This window comes from Hemicordylus capensis, chromosome 6, assembly GCF_027244095.1.
Source record: "Hemicordylus capensis ecotype Gifberg chromosome 6, rHemCap1.1.pri, whole genome shotgun sequence".
Classification (NCBI taxonomy): domain Eukaryota; kingdom Metazoa; phylum Chordata; class Lepidosauria; order Squamata; family Cordylidae; genus Hemicordylus; species Hemicordylus capensis.
In genome coordinates, this window is record NC_069662.1 from 14618615 (window position 1) to 14640233 (window position 21619).

The 21619-nt window shown below is 51.0% G+C and overlaps 1 protein-coding gene across 5 annotated transcripts; it reads right to left on the reverse strand.

Annotated features, from left to right (window-relative positions):
• Positions 1–1993: 1993 nt before the first annotated feature.
• Positions 1994–21609, reverse strand: LOC128329762 (zinc finger and SCAN domain-containing protein 2-like). 5 transcript variants are annotated; one of them, XM_053261415.1, is made up of 5 exons: positions 18409–21609; positions 15084–16358; positions 11091–11217; positions 9875–9988; positions 1994–5076 (listed from the first exon to the last, which is right to left on the reverse strand). In XM_053261415.1, the coding sequence occupies exons 2-5, from the start codon at positions 16227–16229 to the stop codon at positions 3533–3535; spliced, it is 2931 nt and encodes a 976-aa protein (XP_053117390.1). In that variant the 5' UTR covers positions 16230–16358; positions 18409–21609; the 3' UTR covers positions 1994–3532. The 5 variants fall into 5 exon arrangements, with proteins under 5 accessions (XP_053117390.1, XP_053117385.1, XP_053117386.1 ...); XM_053261410.1 differs by lacking the exon at positions 18409–21609 and adding an exon at positions 17368–18360; XM_053261411.1 differs by lacking the exon at positions 18409–21609 and adding an exon at positions 17324–18360.
• Between the last annotated feature and the right edge of the window lie 10 nt (positions 21610–21619).

The window sequence follows — 21619 nt, forward strand, 5'->3', positions numbered from 1 at the left end:
GGGGCGGGGTTTCTGGCAGTGTGGGGTGAGGTCTGGAACCTACTTGTGAAAATGGCATGTTTCTGTCTTCTGTGGTTCAGTCTTGAGAGTTTCACAGCAGTGAGTGAATGAGGCCCAAACAGCTTTATATAGAGAGATGAAGCTCCGTCACTTTTTTACATGTGGGGAAATTGCTCCTGGAATGGGGGCAGAGAGTAGTAGCACATGTGTGGAATGGAACTGGCTTCTGGAACCTACTATTGCTGCTAACACTGGCTGATATGCAGAGCAAGAAACGTAAGAATAACCCTGCTGGATTAGGCCCAAGGCCTATCTAGTCCAGCATCCTGTTTCACACAATGGCCCACCAGATACCTCTATCAATGGCTACTAGCCTGGAGGCTGTGGGCCACCTCCAGCCTCAGAGGCATGATGCCTCAATAGCAGTTGCAGGCTAGTAGCCATTGATAGACCTGTCCTCCATCAATTTGTCTAAGTCCCTTTTACAGCCATCCAAGCTGGTGGCCATCACCACACCCCATGGCAAAGAATTCCATAGATTAATTATGTGCTGGGTGAAAAAGTACTTCCTCTCGTCAGTCCTAAATTTCCCAACCTTCAATTTCATGGGACGACCCCTGGTTCTAATGTTGTGTATGAGGGGGGGAAATTTCTCTGTCCACCCTCTCCACTCCATGCATAATTTTATACACCTCAATCATGTCTCCCCTTAGTTGCCCCTTTTCCAAGGTAAAAACCCCAGATGCTGTAGCCTATCCTCAAAGGAAGGCGCTTCAGGCCCCTGATCATCTTGGTTGCCCTCTTCTGCACCTTTTCTAGTTCTACATCCTTCTTAAGATACGGTGACCATCCAGTTACATCCCGTCCGACCAGATCTTCTCAGATGGCCCTTCTGTCGGTCCCTGATTTCCGAGAGGTTTGGGGCGCTAGGACCTGTGAAAGGGCCTTTTCGGTTGCTGCCCCACTTCTCTGGAACTCTCTCCCCCTTCAGCTTCATTTAGCTCCTTCCTTATTGATTTTTAAATCTCTATTGAAGACTTTTCTTTTTCGCCAGGCTTTTGCCCTATAGTTTACCTATTTGGTTTTTTTCTTTTTTGTTAGTTACTTCAGTTTTTAATTTAGAATGTAATTTTAATGCTGTCTTGCTTTGCATGTTTTTGTACACCGCCCAGAGTCTTTGGAGTGGGCAGTATATTAAATGTTTCTAATAAATAAATAAATAAATAATAAAAGCTGTATGCAGTATTCCATATGTGGCCGCACCATAGATTGTATAAGGGCATTATAATATTAGCATCTTTATTTCCAATCCCCTTCCTAATTACTCCTAGCATGGAATTCGCCTTTTTAAAAGCTGCTGCACATTGAGTTGACCATTTCAACGAGCTGTCCACCATGACCCCAAGATCTCTCTCCTGGTCAGTCACCGACAGCTCAGATACCATCAGTGTATATGCACAGTTGGGGTTTTTTGCTCCAATATGCATCACTTTACACTTGCTTACACTGAACTACATTTGCCATTTTGTCACCCACTCCCCCAGTTTGGAACTGGAGCAGCGAGAGGAGCAGACTAACACCACTTCCAGACTAACTGCACCAGTGCACAGGGAAAGGGGCTGTTGTTGACAACCTTCCCCTCTCCAGGAACCCCTTTGGGACATACTTACTGTATAGCACTTGGGGATATATTTTCAGGTGGCACAGAGGGCTTCCTGGCAAAGGTCATGAAAAAGCACCCCTTCTTCAGAACACTGGTGCAGCTAGTCTGGAGGTGCTATCAGTCTGCTCCCATTACTGAACTGGTGCTTCCTTGCCCTGCATGTCAGCCTTTGGGTTTTTGTTTAAAGGCTGGGAAATTTAATAGTGTGCGTCTGGTCTAGAGGTTGTGAAGGGATTCTGCGCTATGGGAAATGAAGAGTAGCAGCTGGTCTCTTGAGACATGGAGGGTTTGATGCATCAGAACCAGCACAATGGATTCTTGAAAGCCACAGAAAGCAAAAAAGAAAATAGATTTTATTTCCCATATGTACAAACAACCAGCCCACAACCATCCATATTGCTTCCCAAGCTGCTGAATCTTTCAAGGGGCACCTCCATATTTCCCATACGACTGAAAAAACCATGGGGGAGAGCTCACAGCAGACCCTGCCCAACATGGGCAAGACAAAGTGGCAGTCATTTTCTTTCTTGTTAATGATCTCTCAACCAAGCCACTAGGAGAGAGTAGTCAATGGGCTATTTGAGGAGAGCCTTGGAGGTAGGCCAGGAGTCAAAACAAAATCAAGGAAATGATTGGCCATGTTTCCAATAAAGGATTATGTTGCATTCATCCTGAACCTTGGAGTGCTAAGGCCGAGTTCCCACAGCTGTTTTGGGAATGTACCACTTCAGGCAGCAGGTGGGTGGGGATTGCCTGGTTGAACACTTCCCCACACAAAACAACTACCTGCACAGAGAAGTACCACTAGTTCTAGAACAACCTTTTCTCAGACATACTAGTTGTCTGTGTACAGGGAATTATTGTCCCCACTGCACCTGCAATCTGAAGTGGTACAGTCCGGAAACAGGTTTGCCACTTCATCTCCCGTTTGTGTAAAATGGAGATGGACTGTGGGGCAGGCCACCCTCAACACACACCCTGCTCCTTACATCAAGCCCTAGAAGGGGCTGTTCCAAAGCAACTAACAGGGAGGTGGCGGTTATGTTCTGGGAAATGGAGTGTAACAGTTTGCCTATTGGACAGGTTTGGGCCCTTATTCTTCCACACAGCTTCCCCTCTATTGGCCAGGGGTGTCTGCTCCAACAAGTGAAAATCATTCACCTGTTCAGCCAGTACTGGTTCATGGGGACTTTCCCTCCATTGTTCTGGCATGTTCTGATTAGCCTCTTCAACTATGGGTTCCAACAGACCTTGGCCATCCACTCAGAGAAAGACCAGCCTATCAGCTGCTGAAAGTGTGGCTTGGGGACACCGCAAGGTTCTGGTCCAGCCCTCCGCTTCAAAACAAGAGGATTGCAACCAAGTTAGTGGAGACATCTGGGCAGGCCAGGGTGTCTGGAAAGGTAAGTTCAGGTGCATTTGGATACCACAGGGTTTGGGGGCACAGAGCTAAGGGGAACATAGACAGATATGAACACTGTAACTGTCCCATATGGTTCCCCCTGAACTTCTGAGGGAGCCTCCTTCAGGAGGTGGAACTAAATAAATCTTTGGGTATAAACTACACTCAAAACATTCACAACTGCAGGCCACTTGGAATTCCAGACTGGCTGGTCCCCTCCATAATTCCAGCATGGAGCCTCTCTTCCCCCCAGCATAACTCAGCTCCCTTCTCAAAGCAAATTCCAAATGGGAACTCTTCCACAACAGCAATAAAAACACCCCAGCACCCCAACATCACAGTCATAACAATGAATTGTTAAACCGGACTATGCGCGTGTGGCTAATCCACATCAAGTATTCCAGTCAGACGATATTGCAGACCCTTCTGGTGGCAGCATCTGTGCCGAATGTTCAAGTAACCAAGACTTATAAGATCACCACGACAGGATCAGGAGAGGAGGGAGAGGTATCCTGCATGGGAGCCAGTCCCAAGGCACTGGGCTTGCCGTGGACCCGCTGGTGCCGCAAGAGGGTGGAACTGTCTCGGTAGCTTTTCCCACATTCGCCGCACTGGAAAGGGCGCTCGCCCGTGTGGATGCGCTGGTGGCGCACCAATTTGGAACGGTGGCTGAAGCTTTTGGGGCAGTCAGGGCACGCATGGGGCTGCCCAGAGGCGTGAGTGCGCTGGTGCTGGGCCAGCAGGCTGGGCAAACTGAAGGAGCGGCAACACTCCCGGCAGGCGTGGGGGTGCTCCGTGGCATGGATCAGCTGGTGTCGGGAGAGGCTGAAATTCCGGGTGAACGTCCGCCCACAATCAGAGCACTGGGGGAGCTCGCCCCCCACCAGGCGGGCGTGATTGGTGGCGTGGAGATCCGCGCTGGGGCAACGCTCCTTGCTGTCTGGATGGAGCGACTCTCCATCAGTGACAAGCAGGCAATCGTCATCCTCGCCATCCAGTTCCTCATTCCAGCCCTGTTCATCACCGTCCCCCACACGGAGCTCGACTATCTCCTCCCCCTCAGGGTCTCCAGAATGGAGGTCCAAACCTGGCTGCTGTTCATGGTTTCCAGGCTGGACCTCCATCACCTCATCACTCTCGTGGCCTCTGCCGTTGACCTCGACATTCCACCCATGTTCGTAATCCCCCACCCGGAGCTCCAGAATCTCCCCGCCTTCGTGGTCCCCGGTAGGGAGTTCCAAGCTTGGCTCTCCCTCGTAGCTTCCGGCAGGGAGCCCACTCGCTGGCTCCCCGTCCTGTGTGTCCGCAATCCACTCGTATTCCCACTCCTCCTCGCAGAGATCGAAGCCCGGTCCGAGCTCGGAGTCCGCCGCGTGAGGCCCCGCACCCTGCCCTCCGTCCTGCTGCTGCCACTGCAGCTGATGCACCCGGAGATGCTGGATGAGGTTCGAGCGGCGGCTGAAGCGCCTGCCACACTCCGGGCAGCCGTGAGGGCGCTCGCCCGTGTGCACCCGCCGATGCTGGCGCAGGTTGGAACTGAGGCAGAAGCCGCGGCCGCACACATCGCAGCGGTACGGCCGCTCGCCAGAGTGGATCTTCTGGTGCCGGGCCAGCTTGTAGCGGTCACAGAAGCGCTTCCCACACTCCGGGCACTCACAGGAGGGCTCCCCAGTGTGGAGGCGTCGGTGGCGGGCGAGCTTGGAGCGCTGGGCAAAGCTCTTGGGGCAGTCAGAGCACCGATAGGGCTTCTCCCCCGAGTGCGAGAGCTGATGGCGAGCCAAGGCCGACTGCCACGGGAACGTCTTGCCGCAGTCGGAGCAAGCGAAGCGCGGCTCGGTCCGGTGCCAGCGGGGCCGGCTCCCTTCCCTGGCTGGAAGACGACTCTTGACAGCGACATCCCAGCCCTCGAGAGGTACTGGGGACTGCGGCACAGTGGGCGGGACATCAGCGGCTTCCTCTTCCTTCCAAGGTGTCAGCTCGCAGTCAGACTCGCTCGAGAGCTCAGCATCTTCTGGGGGCGGGGGGAGACAAACAAGGGGCAATTGAGGAATGGTTGGTGTCTAGCAGGGATTCTCAGCGATGGGTCCCCAGATGTTATTGGACTTCAATTCCCATAATCCCCAACCAAAGGCCACTGGGGCTGGGGATTATGGGAGTTGAGTTCCAATAACATCTGGGGACCCAGCGCAGAGGATCCCAGGTGTATAGTATAATGTGCCCCATAAACTGATAACAGCTTTCCAGAACAGAGTCTGAGATTTCACCCGGCACTGCCCACACGGTCTCTGCAGTCATAAGGACTGAAAACTACAGTGGTCATTCTGGGGATGCTGGGGTCCAGGCTTAAGCCTGTGGCTGACATCCTGGCTAACACTGTGCTTGCAAAAGGATGTTGTGCTAGCCCAAGGCTGTCCGCTAGCTAGTTGAGTTGAGTCCGGAGCTTGCGTTCCAGGGTAGCGTTGCGTTGCCGTATATGCTGCTGCAACAAGGTGTACATCCAATGGCACGCCTCTGCTGTTTTGCAGGGAATTGTTGCTCAAGAGCACAATTCCACACACTTCTGTGGTATCATGCAGCTCCATGATCTCTTCTTGCGCCAGCGCAACTTTGTTGTGCAACTGCAGCGCAAGTCAAGATGTCATCCACTGACACACAGCCCTTAGCACAGGGCTGCACAACTTTGGCCCGTCTGCATCTGCTGAACTACAACTCCCACCATCTCGGACAACTGGCTACGGTGACTGGGGATGATGTGATTTGTAGTCCAACAACAGCTGGAGGGCAGCCCTGCCTTAGCGTATCCATTCTGAAATTAAGTCCTACCGCTTCTCCCTGACAGCTGAGCTCTCAAAAGATTCAGGCAGTTCACACAGCCGCTAAGAAGGTAGGGCAAGCATTCTAACCAGCTGCAGGAGCTGTGCGCCCTCCTGATTTCCAGTGCCCTGTTAGCAAACAACTAGGTAGGAGAGGGGAGTGATTGTCGTGAGACAGGAACTAGATAGGACAGCTTTCTCTCTTAAACTGCTAGCTACAAGTGCCACCCCACCCAGCTTCTGCCTTACTCATGATCACTCCCCCCTTCTCTTAACAAACACTAAAAAAAATCAGGAGCACACACAGCTGCTGAAGCTGGGTAGGATGCCTGTCCTACCCTCTCCACGATTCTGTGCCTTCTTTTAGATCTTTGGAAGAATCTATATTTAAACCAGAGCTACGTGCTGCATCTCCTGTGATAAGAACCGGATCAAACGCTCCACGCTACATTCAGTTCTGCCGGCTTGGATAAGCTCCTTGCCTCTCTGGAATGCCCTCCCAGTGGAAACCAAAGCTGCCCCATCACCCTCTGCCTTTAGGAGCCGGACAAAGACTTGGCTTTTGGCACCGCTTTTCGTGCTGGTGAAGTTCTCATGGAATCAGAGGCTGCCAATCTGGCTGGCACTACGGCCTGGTGTGAACTGCTGCCTCCACTTCTGTGCCCAGCTGCTGCTTTGCTGTGTCATTTGGTTGTCGCTGCTGCGTGTTCTGGCATCTTTGCTCATTCAAGATCATGCCGCTTTATTCTGGACTGTGCTATTATCAACTGTGGTGCCAGCGAGGGAGAAGGGAGCCCCAAGCCTTTTAAATAGATGGCTTGCCACCTCTCTCGCTCTCTCACAGCCACCCACGTCTGCAAGCAGAGCAGTGGCGTTCAAACTCTGACCTTCAGAGAACCCGCGGCCCGTTGCCTGGTCTGCTAAGGAGCAGTGTTCCCTGTAACGGGGATTCCCAAATGTCGTGGATGACAACTCCCATCATCCCCAGCCAAAGACCACCGCAGCTGCAGGTGATGGGAGTTGTAGTCCACCACATCTGGGAATCCCCGTTACAGGGAACGCTGCCAAGGAGGCTTCTGAGCACTGCAAAGGATCTCTGGGAAGAGGGTATGCACACTCAGCGCAAGTGGGGTGCTGGCAGGAGCAGCCCTTCCACGCGGCAGGGTGAAGTTCCGGTGCGGGGAGGGGCAAGTGCCAGGCCTCCCACAAACACCACCACTGGTACCACTCCCTGGGCGTCTCTGCCACCCACTGCCAGATGGCAGGGAGGCCACCGTGGAGTGGTTGCTACCACCCTTCCTCATCCTACAGAGGCACGCTTTACATTTTACCTTCCTCCCCTCATTGGGGCGCGCTTACTACCATCCTGCCTGCAACCTTGGAGAAGCCGCTGCCGGCCTGGGTTGAGCTTGCTGAGTTGGACGGAGCAATGGTCTGACTCCCCACGTGGCACAGTTAAGAGGAATCGTGTGCCACCACTGCCCCAACATCATGGCCTGAGAATGCGGAGCACCCTCCCGCGCTGGAGCAGGGGGCATCATTTTAACCATCTCGAGCAAATGAACATCTTGGGACACCGCTGGGTGCTGGCTTGACTTGGTGGACCTCTCAGTGCCTTTGCACAAACAGGGAGGGCATCCTGGAAGAGAGGTGGGCTGCCTCCGGTCTTGTGTGGCAAACTTCTCTTTTTTTAAAAAAATTAAAACTAGAATCCCTGTGGTCCATCCATGCTTTTATATGTTTATAAACATAGGGAGCTGCCTCATACTTCATCAGAGCATTGGTCCAGCTAGCTCAGTACTGTCTACCCAGACTGGAAATGGCTTCTCCAAGGTTACAGGCAAGAGCATCTCCCAGCCCTATCTTGGAAATCCATTACAGTGCTCACATGTGGTCTCCCATCAGACATGTAGTCTCCCCCCATAGGGGAGTAGAGCTGGTCTTGGGGTAGCACGAATGAATTGCCCCCTTTGCTAAGCAGGGTCTGCCCTGCTTTGCATTTGAATGGGAGTCTACATGTGGACGCTGTAAGATATTCCCCTTAGGCGATGGGAAGAGCATCTTTATGCTTTCATGCAGAAGGTTCCAAGTTCCCTCCCCGGCATCTCCAAGACACGGCTGAGAGATTTCTGCCTGCAACCTTGGAGAAGCTATTGCCAATCTGTGTAGACCAGGGCTGCTCATCCTCAGCCCTCCTGCAGAGGCTGGCCTACAACTCCCATAATCCTCTGCTCTTATGCTCCCCGGCTAACTTGGCAAAGAGGCACCTTTTAACGTGGTGATTGTCTTTATTTAGCGGGGGGGGGGAGAGTAACTGGCCCTATCCATCCCCAGCACAGCATCCCTCCAGTGGCTTTTGCTGGTGTCTATCTGATGTTTCTTTTTAGATTGTGAGCCCTTCAGGGACAGGGACCCATCTTATTTGTTATTTATCTCTGTAAACTGCCCCGAGCCATTTTTGGAAGGGTGGTATAGAAATCGAATAAATCATCATCATCATCATCATCATCATCATCCCTGGCTATGGGCCACTGTGGGATTATGGGAGTTGCAGTCCAAAAACAGCTGGAGGGCTGACGTAGAGCAGCCCTGGTCAGTGTTCCCTCTACCAGGGATTCCCAGATGTTGTTGACTACAACTTCCAAAATCCCCAAGCAAAAGGCATTGCAGCTTGGAATTCTGCGAGTTGTAGTCAACAACATCTGGGAATCCCTGTTAGAGGGAACTACTGGCCCTGGTGTAGACAATACTGAGCTAGATGGACCAATGGTCTGACTCGGCCGAAGGCAGCTTCCTATGTTCTATCCAAATGCAAACTAGGGCAGACCCTGTTTAGCAAAGGGGACAATTGATGCTTGCTTCCACATGACCAGCTCTCCTCCTCCACCTCCATGCTCAGATACCTCTTAAGGAAGTGTTCTTCACTGCAAGGCCCTGGGGCCAGTGGCAACCCCCATCAGACCTGAGAGTGGCTTCCTGACTCATTGTTCATTGGGCCTCTGAGAAGCTTCTGCCAAAGCTAAATACGCTGCCCAGTCCCCCGGCACCATTTGGAGGCACCATGTGCCTAGCACTAGAGGGGCTCCTTGACCGGAAACGGAGCCCTCTTGAACCATCTGGGAAGACCTTTCCCAGCACTTTCCCCAGGGAGCTCGGAAGAGAGGGCTCCATCTCTCTTCAAAGGCCCTCCCGGCACGGAGAAAAGTGCAGTACTGGGCAGAGGTCAGCACAGTGGGAAATGGTTCTCAGGTTTTTTTTTGCTAAAGTGCCTCCCCCAGCTTGAAAAATAGTGAAGTACGTAAAAGTGCCCTGCCGGAGCAGATCAAAGTACACCTAGCCTAGCAGACTCTGTGAGAATCCCAGCAGTCAACAGGCACCCCAAGAGCCACTGCAAACTGGCCAACGATCCTCCATGGAGCAAATCGTGACCCATCAGCTCAGAATTATATGCTAGTGATGTGCATGGAACCGCGGAGGTGCGGTTCGACGCCGGGGGTGCCTCTTTAAGGGAGGAGGAGGGAGAACCCTTTCCCCCTGCCAGCGCTCAGTTTTTAGCAAAATCCATGGGGCGGCAGCATTCCTCCCTGCCGCCCCTTCCCCCATTCTTGGCCGGAAGTATCACCTGAACGTGCACCTGATTTTTTAGCCCAATTTTGCTAAAAACACAGCGTCGGGGGGGGGGGGGGGGAGTGACGGGAGGGTAAGTGCACCCTCCCTCACCCTTAAAGAGGCACCCCCCAATATCAAACCTTCGAGCCAGTGCCGCCTTCAAACCAGTTCGGAGGCCTTTAGAATGGCCTCCGGACCGGTCCGTGAACAACCCTATTATACTCCCCTGCAGCCGTGCATTGCTGGAGAAAACTGGTAGGGACCGAAAAGCCGTCTGCCGTTAGCGATCTGTTTGCCGAGGAAACTGCATTTAATTGTCAGGGAGGCCCAGAGTTCTAGTGGACACGGGCTGAAACAGCAACATAAGAGGGGGCATCCCTTCCTCACCTGCATCCTTTGGAGCCTCCCTTTCTTCAGAGCCCTGGGAGTCACGGAAACAGGGCTCCTGGTCCTTGCTGCTCTCCATCTTAGCAATCAATTCAGGTTTGCGAATGGGGAATCCTGCCAATGGAGGGGGTGGGGAGGAACAGAACAAAAGTTTCATGAGCAGGTAAAAATAAAATAAACCTCAAGGCTGTCTATAGTGAAGTGACAGAGGCCAGGTGCTGTTTGCTGCATACACACAGAGCTAGTGTAGGGCCACAACTGAGCTGGGAAGCCCCCAGTTCGGATCTCACCTCAGTCATGAGCTCAGTGGTTGGCTTTAGGCAAGTCATGGTCTATCAGTCTCAACCCCCATGCCTCTCTGCTCCCCAATCTGCAACACGTGGCATGTAGTAATACTGACCTATCTTAAAGGACTGTTATAAACATTATGCAGGAGTTCTCAAACTGGGGTCCTCAGATGTTGCTGGACTACAACTCCCATCACCCCCATGATGGAGGATGGCATTTGGCCATTGTGGCTGGGGGTGATGGGAACTGTAGTGCAACAACATCTAGAGACCAAAGTTTGAGAAGTCTTTGATTACAGTATATGAAACACTCTGAGCAAAGGTAACATAAAAGCTGGGTATGATTATTAGGGTGGGTAGATGGCTGGGTAATAGTCAAAACTGGTTGACTGATGTTCAACAATAGGTGTGAAAAGTCATGAGAGATGGTCTCTTGATAAATGAAAATCCTTGTGTTTCTCCCTCCCTGCATGCTCCCTGCATGCAAGTTTAATCAAAAATCCTCCTCCCTAGGCCCTATCTATTTATTTATTCAGCACATTTTTATACCATCCCATATAGAAATCTCTGGGCAGTTCACAATCTAAAAACACAACAATTAAAACATTTTAAAATACAGATAAAAACTCTAAAAACTTTAAGACATTAAGACTACAAACTAAAAGCCTATCTAAAAAGGTATGTCTTCCAATCCTTCTTTAAAACATCCAGAGAAAGGAAGGCTTTCATTTCATTAGGAAACGCTTTCCAAAGTCCCGGGGAAACCGTAGAAAAGGCCCGGTTTGGAGTCTCCACCAACCAAGCTGGTAGCAACCGCAACCGGACCTCCCCTGATGGTCTTCATAGGAGGCAGGGTCCATGGAGAAGAAAGTGTTCTCTTAAATAAATGTAGACCCCAAACACTCTCCCCACATTCAGCCACGTCTCACCCAGCAATCGGACATTCCCATAATTCTCCAGCATGACCTCCCGATAGAGTTGCTTCTGAGTTTCATCCAGGAGTCTCCACTCTTCCTCAGAGAAATACACGGCCACCTCCTCAAAAGTCACCAGCGCCTGAACAAAAAAGGCTATGATGTATTGTCCATATGGTGCTTTATTATTATTATTATTTTACATTTTATATCCCGCTCTTCCTCCAAGGAGCCCAGAGTGGTGTACTACATACTTAAGTTTCTCCTCACAACAACCTTGTGAAATAGGTTAGGCTGAGAGAGAAATGACTGGCTCAGAGTCACCCAGCAAGTATGATGGCTGAATGGGGATTTGAACTCAGGTCTCCCTGGTCCTAGTCCAGCTCTCTAACCACTACACCACGCTGGCTTCATCCTTTGCCCAATCCTTTGCTCAAAGGATTCACAGTCTTAATGGCCCACCTGCCCTTCAAATCCCAGAACAGGTGAAATGTCTTTATATTAGGTTACTCATCCCAAGGAGAGGGGTTTGTTTGTTTTGTTTGTTTGTTTGGTTGGTTGGTTATTTAACTAACTTATTTTTATACAGCCCAAAACTTACATCTCTGGGCTTGCAATTGGAACAGTCGGTGTGCACCGAGCAGAAAATGATTGTTCAAAACCAGAACGATGGAACTTTGCCCCCACCCCCAGCAGTTTTTGGACTACAACTCCCAATATCTCCTGCCACAGTGGCCAAGAGTCAGGGATTGTGGGAGCTGTAGTCTGTAGGAGGGCTGAAGTTGTGTGGCCCTGTTACAAAGATTCCTAAAGAGCACTGAACATCCCAAGAATCTCGTCGTTTGTTTTTCTTTTCTTTAAAGCATGTTTAAAGCATAAGAAGGCACACAGCCTGGGCAATTTAACTTTCCCTGTCATGCCAATCTAACTTGCCCAAGGACTGACTGGAGAGGTCAGGCACTTAGTTCAGTTCAAAAAACTAGTTCTACTCAGTTTGCAATACAGGGCAATTCTACCAGAAAGTCATGGCATGCTGGAAAACCTCAGACCCCCTAGCCAGAAATCTGGAGGCAGAGGATCAGGGGATGACTGCAGGACAGCCAGAACATAAATACAGGTAACTTAATATGCTTAAAGAAATGTATTACTTCTTAACAAGCTACTGGGCAAAATAAACCCTACATGCTCTTCCTGACATTTCCATGAGTAAAAGGGTTACAGACATAAGCTAAACATTCAGGGAATGGGGCTAGGATATATTGGGGGATGTGGCAGGCCCCAAAAAGCGCCCTGGAGCTATGGCACCCGGGGAAAGTGATCTTTGTAACTCACCCACTGAGATGGTCCTGGGACAGGCAAGCTGTTTGCCAACCAGCAAGTCCCCAGTGAAACCTGGTTTTGAACCCAGGTCTCACCAATCAGTTCCCCACTTCCTCATTAGACCCCCTGTAGTATACAAACGGCGGGGGGGGGGGCGGCATTTCTGTAGTGGGAAATCCCAGTTCTATTTGTCCACAGAAATATCCTTCACTCAGGCTGTAAGAATGTAGTCCATTTTCACCTCAACGGGTGAAGGTTGAGCGCAGAACTGACATGTAGCAGCCCAACACCATGCATCTTCCGCACACTGATTTGTACACCTGAATGGACTGCAAGACACGGGAGGAGAGCTGGTCTTGTGGTAGCAAGCATGAATTGTCCCTTTTGCTTAGCAGGGCTTGCTGTGGTTTGCATTTGAATGGGAGACTACATGTGAAAGCACTGTAAGATTTCTCCCTTAGGGCAGGGTTTCTTAACCCTGGGTCCCCAGATGTTGCTGAACTACAACTCCCATCATCTCCAGCCATGGCCTTTGTGGCTAGGGATGATGGGAGTTGTAGTCAAAAAACCTCTAGAGACCTTAGGGGGTGGGGCTGCTCTGGGAACAGCATCTGCATGTTTTCATACAGAAGGTTCTAAGTTCCCTCCCTGGCATCTCCAGATAGGGCTCTTGCCTGCCACCTTGGAGAAGCCGCTGCCAGTCTGGGTAGACAATACTGAGTTAGCTGGAGCATTGGTCTGACTCTGTATAAGGCAGCTTCCTATGTTCCTAAGATGATTTAGACCAGAGTCAAACCTGGTCAACCTAAGGCTCTCCAACTATTGTTGGGCAACAATTCCCATCTGCAACTGCAGCTGGGGATGATGGACGTCATAGTCCAACAACAGCTGGAGAACTTCAGGTTGGCCACCCCTGCTTTAAACCTTAAAAAGATCAACGCATCTAATGTTCAGCTGTTTGGAAATGCTAAAATTAACATACTGTTTTCAGTACCTTCCCCCTACCTGCCCAAATTTTTTAGTATAATGTTTACATGCTACTGAATTGACACAGCTTGCAAAATGTACAAGGATTCCCACAAAACGTAAAGCTCTGAAGTCATGTTAATAGAACACTTAAACCACATTTAAGTGCACTTTATTAGCTAAATATGTCAGTTCAAATACTTTAGGTACTGCGGAACTTTCTGAGACCTTTGTATCGCATTCCACATGAACACCATCCATGTCTTGCTTTTGCTCACTTAGTCAAATACAATGCGCTAAAAAGATGCCAACCAATGGAGGGCATTCAAAAAGGTTCCCATTCAAAGTCTTCCGGGAAATTGACATCATGGATAATTTGCACACACCACCAGGGCTGCAGTCCAGTTTCTTTAGATCAAGGGTTCCCTGCCTGTGGCCGCTGGGCATGATGGGAGCTGGACTTCAGCAACATCTGGTAAAGCAGGTTGGGAACCTGCCGCTTTAGATCATCCACTACAAAACTCAAAACTCAGGGATTCAATACTGTGCCGTATTTCTCTATAGAACTCCCTGAATCTCCTCAGCTTTTCAATCTAAGCAACTTTGGAGTTGCTCTTAAGAACTCTGGAATCTTCTTGCCTCTTGACTCCACAACCTCTGAAACCCTGGCACTGTTCAGGTGTTCAAAGAGAGCACCACTGAACGCGTTTACAGGGCTAGAAGTGGGTCAGAAGTCACGCCCCCACCCCACTTTTCACACTTAAGAGTGTGACCGCCTCCGTTTCCATGATCAAGAGACTGGGGCGCCCCAGTCTCCAGATCACAGAAATGGAGGCCATCACGCTTGCAGAGTTCAGGGACTCTTCAAACTCTGCTCTAAGTGTGAAGAGCAGGGCAGGAAAGTGAGTGATGGGCTCGGGGTGGTACTTCCGAACCGGTGCCCTCCCTGTAAGCATGCTCAGTGGTGTTCTGCTTGAATGCCTGGACAGGGCTCCAGTGTGCCCTCTAACAGAAATTCTCGGATGTTGTTGACTACAACTCCCAGAATCCCCAGCCAAAGGCCACTGCAGCTGGGGATACTGGGAATTGTAGTGAGCAACATCTGGGAATCCCTGTTAGAGGGGACACCCCAAGGCTCACATGTGGCCTGACACTAGGGAAGTGCCCGGACCGGTCCAGAGGCCATTCTAAAGGCCTCCAGACCGGTCTGGACCTGGGTGGTTCGGTTCGGGTGGGGGGTTTGCTTTAAGAGCAGGGCGAGGGTTTACTTACCCCTCCCACCGCTTTCCCCCTCTGGGACCTGTAATTTTAGTAGTAATTGGGGCAGCAGGATACCTCTCTGCCGCCCATTCCCTGCTTTCACTATGAAAAGCTCCCAGGAGTCCTCTGCACACACGCACGCACATCACAGAGACGTGAAGCATGCACACGTTGTGTGCGCACGCAGAGGACTCCTGGGAGCTTTTCATAGCGAAAGCAGGGAAGGGGCGGCAGGGAGGTATCCTGCCGCCCCAATTACTACTAAAATTACGGGCGCCAGAGCGGGAAGGTGGCGGGAGGGGTAAGTAAACCCTCCCCCTGCTCTTAAAGCAACCCCCCACCCCAGTGCCAGACTGCAATTTGGCGATTCCGTGCACACCCCTACCTGACACTCCACCCTGTGACCACCCGCACCCCAAAAACAGCTGTCATGGCTAGTCCACACATCATCCCTCTTCTCACCTTTTTCCCATGTCTCTCAAGGAGAGAAAGTCCAGTGAGGAAGTTTTCCACCAAGTCAACAGCCTGGGAGCACGTCTCTGGGTGCTGCTGCCACACCCAACTCTGAATTTCTTGGGGCAAAATGGCCAAAAATTGCTCCAGGACCAGCAATTCCAGCATCTGCTCCTTGCTACGACTCTCTGGCTTCAACCAGAGACGGCAAAGTTCCCGCAGTTGCCCATATGCCTTCCGCGGGCCCTCAGCTTCTTCATAGCGGAACCACCGGAAACCCTGGCGGGCGGTCTCCATAACTATGCCACATTCTGCCAAAATGGCCGCCTTCTCTTTATCTTCCTTGTCTCCAGCTTCTGAACTTTTACAAGCCTCTTGTATTTCTCCATCAATCTGGGTCAACTCTTCTCCTTTAGAATCTACTTCTTTCTCCAGGGAAGTCCCGCCAGCCTGGTTACTCTCCTCTGACACCACCTCAGGCTGCGTCAATTCTCCTTCAGAATCAGCTACTTTCTCAGGACAAGCCTTACATAACTTCACATTCAGAGTCTCTTCAGTCTGGATGGCCTTTTCTACTTTGGGGGGGCCTGTGGGTTTGAGGGACCCAACAAACTTCCTGACACCATCTCCAGCCATCACATCAGATTCAGCTACCTCATCTTTTTGGGGATCAGCTGCTTCTTCAGAAGAAACCACACAGGTCTCAATATCCTCCCCTGGCAAAACACCAGGTTTTGTTGACTCCTGTTCTTCAGCATCAACCTCTTCTTCTTCAATAGTAATCACGCAATCAGGCCCAACCATCACTTCAGTTTTTGACCCCCTTTCTTCTTTGGAGTCAGTGTCATTTTCATAAGAGACCACACAAGTCTCTATATCATCTTCCAATGTCACCTCAGGCGTCTTTGTGCCATTCTCCTCATCCTTTGGCGTGGGCAGGAGCACCTGTTGCCGGACTTCCCAACACTGAGGCCTCACGCCCGTTTCGTTCCGATCCATGCGGTCCTTCCGGGACCGCGAACGCTTCAGGATCTCCTTGATGGTCCCCACAGGAGGAGAGCTTTCTTCCATTTCAACGCTGATCTGGACTCCCGGCTCCAATGGCGAAGGGAAGCTAAGAACCCAAGTGGGAGGCCCGCCAGGCTTGGCAGCCATTCTGTGGTCAACTTCTGTATGAGAAGGTTCCCTCTTCTTATCTTTAGGGCTCCAATTTATGTTCGGCCCATGGACAGTTGTCTCCTGATGGAGGTTGTCAGTATGGTTGGGCTTCTGCAAGTCAGGCAGCTGAGGGGGAAAAGAAAGAATATCTGATCAAAAACATTGGCTTATAGATCACAGTACTGTCAGCCTTGGGCAAAATTTAAGAAGATTCTGAAAGGAAAAGATCCCGCCACCACAGAGATAGAAAGAGATTAGAGTCACACACCATCACGGTGCTTATTGGCACTACTGATTGAAAATGGAACTGGTTTTCTGGTCCAACCCACGGCTACATATATGAGGTTTTTATGAGGAGGCCATGGCCTGATTCCTATCACGTGGAAGCATTTCAGCACAGACAGGGCTTCCACGGGGCTGCAGTGTGTGCAGCCAGCATGGCGTAGTGGTTAGAGTGCTGGACTAGGACTGGAGAGACCCGAGTTCAAATCCCCATTCAGCCATAATACTTGCTGGGTGACTCTGGGCCAGTCACTTCTCTCTCAGCCTAACTTACTTCACAGGGTTGTTGTGAGGAGAAACCTAAGTATGTCGTACACCGCTCGGGGCTCCTTGGAGGAAGAGCGGGATATAAAATCTTGTGGGTTTTTTTTAAAAAAACCCTACCAGCAACCCAGATATCTTGTCTTAGAGCAAAGGAGGCCCAGAGAATCAAATGAAATGGGAAAGACAGAGCCACAAACCTACTGTGAGGGATGGGGTGAGGGGGAGAGCTGGACCACCAGCAACCCAGAGTTTCTTCTGCCCCCCCTTTGGAAGGAAGATCCTAGAACCTGGACTATGTCATCAACTGCCAAAGGAATTTGAATACACAGGATCACATCTTTTGATATACAATTGAATGTCTGTTTGTCTGTCTGTATACATTCCCACACCCTTTGAGCTATTGGGACCAAATTTGGCACAGTGACTCCCTAGGACCCTACAAGTAACACAGGGTACCTGGGAACCCCAACAACCACCGTGCACAGATATACAACAAGTATAGCCACAAAACAGAGAGGGATGCAGTAACAAAGAGAGACTCGCACCATAAGCCCGAGCAACACCGGGTACTTAAAGCTAGAAGTTTTACATTTAGAGTTGGTAAGTGGCCAGGAAAAAACCTGGCCAGTCCTGTTCCCATCCCTTTCGCAGAGACCTGGCGTGCAAAATTCAGCAGGTGCAGCTTCTCCTGGCAAGAAGCTAGGAGGAGAAGCCAGGATCACCTGCAGGTCGAACGCCCCTCAAGGGATCAGCAACAAGAGGTTGGCAACCCTGCATTGGCTGTATCTCTGGGCTGGACAGTGATTGTTGTAATCACGGGCTCTGGGAGCCATCTTGGCTGAAAATGCGGTGGGGGGACATCAGTGTAAGCAGAAAATAAATAAACCGCTGCAGCTTGGGTGCCAGGACTTCTGAGACTCAGGTCAGGGTGACAGGGAACCAGAGAAGGGACAAGCAGCCAGGATTTGAGCCCCATTTGCTGGGAAGAAAGGGGCTGGCTGCCTGCTTGCTTCTAGGAGGAGGCGGCTAGGGCGGAAGGGGAGGGGTTAAAGGGCAGGACTCCTGGGTCCCACGCTCCAAGCGAGGGAGGGGCGACGAGCCAGGACTCCTGGGTTTTCAAGCCCAGGCCAGAGGGGGGCGAGCACTGGGGGAGTGAAGAGGTTAAATGGGAGGGCTGCAGGAACGACGGACGGGTGGGTAGGAGGTTAGCGGTGGGACGGGAGGGGCTAGGAGCCAGGACTCCTGGGTTCCCCGTCCTTCCCAGCCCGGGGAAGGAAGGGGGCGGGGCTGCACCGGGTTACAAGAGGCTGGGGTGAAAAGGCAGGACGCCTGGGTTCTCTCTCTCTGTGTCCATCCATCTCTGGCGGATTAGAAGCCTGCTCAGATTGGGAGAGAAGGGGGCGTTTTCCAGAGAGAGGGCTCCTCCGGACGCCGCCTGGGTTGGTTCTCGTCCCACGCTGTGACGGCAGGGGAAGCATGCACAAAAGCATTCAAGTTGTGCCCTTCGCACCCCTCCCCCCAATCAGCAATGCCCATGCACGGGAAGGGGGGGAGCACCTCCTGCCCCCGACCTCAATTCATGCCCCCCACCACCAGCAGCCGCGCTTTCTGCCAAAAGAAACACCCTCACCTCTGCTGGAAAGATCTCGAGATGCTTTGCTTGGGGTCTCCCCCCCAGTAACAAGCCTTTCCTCCCCGTCCCCCTCCACGCTCCGATCGGGGGATGGAGGATCGGACCCCCCCCTCAGGAAATGAGCAAACAGCCCGCGCTGCTGCGAGCCCCTCCTGACGAGGTTCTGCCTGCCCTCCCCTTCCGTCTCTCTTGCACATGGAAAGGGGGGGTAGGAGTTAACTCCTCCTTGCCCGGCCTGCTCTGCAAAAGGAGGTGGGGGAGGGGCTGGATCCCAGAGATCTCCCACCCCCCACCACACACGCCATTCCATTGCATGGCCGTGCATAGGGCGAAATGGGCTGCGCGGCTCGCACTGATCCGCTGCAAAGAGTTTCGCCCAAAGCCCCGAGCCTAGGCAGGTTTACTCGGAAGTAAATCCCACTGGTTTCAATTGAACTTACTCCCGGGTATGTATGCACAGGATTGCACCTTTAAGTGGTCGAAGGCTGCTGCAAACGGTTAGTCGATGCACCGGTTTAGAAGATGATCAAACATCGTTTGAGTAAAAACGTGCCCGCTCCCCCGCTCCGATGAGGCAGGTTGTGGGAATATGAATGAACTCAAGATTCCTCTGATCGAGAGATGGTCCTCGGGCTGGTAGTTCGAACAATAACAGGGCCTCTTCGTATGGTTTTGTTACAAGATTTTGGAAGTCCCACCAAAAAGGTGAAGTGTGTGAACGCGATAAGCAGGTGTTTAAAAGGGATGTTAAAAGCATGCATCCTACAGGTACACTCGCAAGGGGTTCTGGGATTGGTTGTAACTCTTTGGCAAATATACGCTTTTGGTGTCTGTAACTTGAGAGTTTGCTTGTTTTTTAGCCTGTGAGTCCTCCTGGGACAGTGAACAGCCTTAGTCCTTTTTCTGTGTAAACCGTTTTCAGAACTTTATTGTTGGAAAGCAGTATATAAGTATTCTTAATAATAATGTACAATGTGTATGTGTGTATACTTGCATATATGCTTGTAAACTGTGTGTGTATGTACACACGCACAGTAGCTGACATCCTAATTAAGCACTTGCAGAAGGACAATGCACTGGTGCACAATTTCGGCCCTCCGCAGATAAGGACATAAGAGAAGCCCTGCTGGATCAGGCCCAAGGTTCATTTAGCCCAAGGTTGAGCCCTCCGCAGATAAGGACATAAGAGCAGCCCTGCTGGATCAGGCCCAAGGTTCATCTAGTCCAGCATCCTGTTTCACACAGTGGCCCACCAGATGCCTCTGGGAAGCCCAAAGGTCCTCTCTCCTCCTGTTGCTCCCCTGCAACTGGTATTTAGAGGCATCTTGCCTCTGAGGCTGGAAGTGGCCCATAATCCTCCGCCTAGCAGCCATTGATAGACCTGTCCTCCATGAATTTATCTAAACCCCTCCTAAAGCCACCCAGGCTGTTGGCTGTCACCACATCTTGTGGCAGAGAATTCCATAGGCTAATTATGTGTTGTGTGAAAAAGTACTTCATAGGAACATAGGAAGCTGCCATATACCGAGTCAGACCATTGGTCCATCTAGCTCAGTAATGTCTACACAGACTGGCAGTGGCTTCTCCAAAGTTGCAAGCAGGAGTCTCTCTCAGCACTGTCTTGGAGATGCCAGGGTGAGAATTTGGAACCTTCTGCATGCAAGCAGGCGGGTGCTCTTCTCAGAGCAGCCCCTCGCCTAAGGGGGGATATCTTCTAGTGCTCACACATGTAGACTCCCATTCAAATGCAAACCAGGGTGGACCCTGCTTAGCAAAGGGGACAATTCATGCTTTTTGCCACAAGACCAGCTCTCCTTTTGTCGGTCCTAAATTTCTTGGCAAATCAGTTTCATGGGATGACTCCTGGTTCTAGTGTTATGTGAGAGGGAGAAAAATGTCTTTCTATCAACTTTCTCCACACCATGCATAATTTTATACACTTCTATCATGTCTCCCCATAGTCCAAACTAAAAAACCCGGGTGTTGTAGCCTTGCCTCATAAGGAAGGTGCTCTAGGCCCCTGGTCATCTTGTTTGCCTTCTTCTGCACCTTTTCCAGTTCTACAATGTCCTTTTTTTTAGATGTGGTGACCAGAATTGTACGCAGTACTCCAGGTGTGGCCACACCATAGTTTTGTATAAGGGCATTATAATGTTAGCAGTTTTACTTCCAATCCCCTTCCTAATGATCCCTAGCATGGAATTGGCCTTTTCCACAGCTGCCGTACACTGAGTGGACACTTTCAACAAGCTGCCCACCACAATCCCAAGATCCCTCTCCTGGTCAGTCACCAACAGCTCAGATCCCATCAGTATATATGTGAAACAATCCCCATCATCCCTGACGATTGGCCGCTATGGCTGGGGATGATGGGAGCTGTAGTCAAAAAAGAGCTGTCAGGCCAAAGTTGCACTACCATGCCAAACAAACTTATGCGCAGCGGTGTGCCTCTGCAACCTGTCTCCTTTATTTTAAAGGGAACTTTTGCACAAATCCCTGTTTTTGTGCTCGCACAACTTTGCTCATTATGCAAGTCAGGATGTCTGCCACAAGTAACTTTCCCATCACCTATTTTGAAATCTGCAGTTCTGAAAAACTTCATAGTGCTTCTGGAGCAAGGGGCATGTGCACTGCAATCCCATGCATGTCTACCCAAGAGCAAATCCCCTGCGTTCAACGGGGCTTACTCCCCGCAAGTGTGTGTACGATTCCTAAACACGCGTGCCAGGAAGTAAGTCCTATTGAACTCATGCTTAGGATTGCACTGTCAACATGTTACGTTATTCCTACACAAAATCTGCACACACGACTGGCAGCTCTAGCAACACAGGAAGCTGCTAGATATTGAGTCAAACCCTTGGTCCACCTAGCTCAGGATTGTCTACACACTGACTGGCAGTGGTTCTCCAAGATTTCAGGCAAGAGTCTCTCCCAGCCCTACCTGGAGATGTCAGGGATTGAACCTGGGACCTTGTGCATACAAGCAGATGCTCTGCCACTGAGCGATGGCGAGGGGTTCTTAAAATTGGCTCCCCAGTTGCGGACTACACTCCCATCATCCGCAGCCACAAATATAGTCCAGCAACATCTGGGGACCTGTTTGAGAACCCCTTGCTCTAAGAGGAATAGCTTAGACAGACAGTGATGGCATGTAGTTGCCCATCCAAATGCAAACCAAGGTGAAACCTGCTTAGCACTGAAGGCCATG

Bases quoted from the DNA above. Each gene is read 5' to 3' on its own strand.
- LOC128329762 (XM_053261410.1), bottom strand. From the start codon at position 17,418: ATGGGAACAGGACTGGCCAGGTTTTTTCCTGGCCACTTACCAACTCTA. The intron at 16,359-17,367 runs GTAAAACTTCTA...TTTCCCCCTCAG, and splicing joins GCCACTTACCAACTCTAAAT to CTGCCTGACTTGCAGAAGCC. The intron at 11,218-15,083 runs GTGAGAAGAGGG...TTTTTTGTTCAG, and splicing joins TTGAGAGACATGGGAAAAAG to GCGCTGGTGACTTTTGAGGA.